The 1,389-nt window shown below is 42.1% G+C and overlaps 1 protein-coding gene across 1 annotated transcript in view; it reads right to left on the bottom strand.

Annotated features, from left to right (window-relative positions):
* The window catches only part of LOC101855048, a gene marked incomplete at its 5' end in the record, with an annotated part of 126,015 nt that overhangs the window by 117,188 nt on the left and 7,438 nt on the right, over positions 1–1,389 (bottom strand). The window contains 2 exon segments of the mRNA XM_013087202.2: positions 189–334; positions 1,033–1,240. Of these exon segments, the coding sequence (XP_012942656.1) occupies positions 189–334; positions 1,033–1,240 (354 nt within the window).

Below are 1,389 nucleotides of genomic sequence, written 5' to 3'. Positions count from 1 at the left end.
GAGGAGGAGGAGGAGGAGGAGGAGGAGGAGGAAGGGGAGGAGGATCGAGAAGAAGAAGGAGGAGGAGGAGAAGAAAAAGAAGAACAAGTAGAAGAACAAGAACAAGAACAAGAACAAGAACAAGAACAAGAACAAGAACAAGAACAAGCATGGCGAGGTTGTTTTTTTTCCATGGAAAGAGGTCTCACCGTAAGCATAATGATTTGGCCTGGTGCAGTCGTAAACAACCACTCTCTCTTGTAAGGAGGCGTCTTCACAGGGGTAGTGATTGAATACACAACGGTTTCAACATTAGTCACAGCAACCTCTGCCACTGTGGACTGGCGCTCTGTGTCTGTGAAAAGAAAAACAGGCGCTTTGAAGGACAAGCGGGCTAACCCAGGTTTCAGGGGTTTCCAGAATCTTGACCTACACCAAAAGTGGGCATTGCCCTACCTGTAGGAGAAGTTTGATTTCATTGGTGTGTATATTTGTTTGGTTATAGAGAAAAACTCTCCCTGTCTTTTAAAGAAACTGAACAAGGGGCAAAAACTTTAACAAAAATCTACAAATTTGAACCACGTGTCAATTTTTGGCTAATATCTCCATTTGAGGATAGTGAGAAGTAACTCATTTTGTCAGCACGTCTCACATAATTAATATGTCAATCTTTTCCGAATGCAATTCTTTGAATATCTTGAAAAAGACTCCGAAAATTATAATGATTTTGATAGAACAGATAGAGCATAATTTGGTTTCTGACAACAAGTTCTTCATCTTGATCAAAACGGTAAAAAAATGTCAGATACGATTTTTATAATTAGTAATAATAAGAGCATTTGTATCCCGCCTTTTCCCACAACATAAGCCCAAGGCGTACATAGGAGATTAAAAACGCATTCATACTAACACCATGCAAATTCATCATGTGCGCACATTTTGACAGCAACATTCTTTCAGACAATAAAAAAATGCTTATACAAAAAAGCAAGGTGCTGTCGACTATTAATTAAAATTCTGAGGTAGTGATAATAAGTGTGGGCACCAACATACCTAACTCCCAATGAGCAGACACGCCTCCTTTTGTCACCGAACCATCTGACAGGAGTCGGACGATGAAGAAGTTGTTGATCCCTCGAATCACGACGCTGCCTACTGTGGGCTCACTGAATTCTTGCAGGAGTTTACTGGCTCTGATAGTCCGACCTCCCGAGTAGACTCTGAGAATGTCGGCCCCGGATTCTATGTCTAGTGAGTCGATCTGAGGGCAGGAGATGGTTGGTTTTTTGGGGTGGTGGTGGTGGTAGTGGTGGTGGTGATGTTGTTGTTGTTGTTGTTGTTGTTGTTGGTTGTGGTGGTGGTGGTGGTAGTGGTGATGTTGTTGTTGTTGTTGTTGTTGGTTGTGGTGGT

The sequence above is a fragment of the Aplysia californica genome, unplaced genomic scaffold (assembly GCF_000002075.1).
Source record: "Aplysia californica isolate F4 #8 unplaced genomic scaffold, AplCal3.0 scaffold00557, whole genome shotgun sequence".
In the NCBI taxonomy this organism is placed as follows: domain Eukaryota; kingdom Metazoa; phylum Mollusca; class Gastropoda; order Aplysiida; family Aplysiidae; genus Aplysia; species Aplysia californica.
This window is presented reverse-complemented; position numbering and strand designations above follow the sequence as displayed.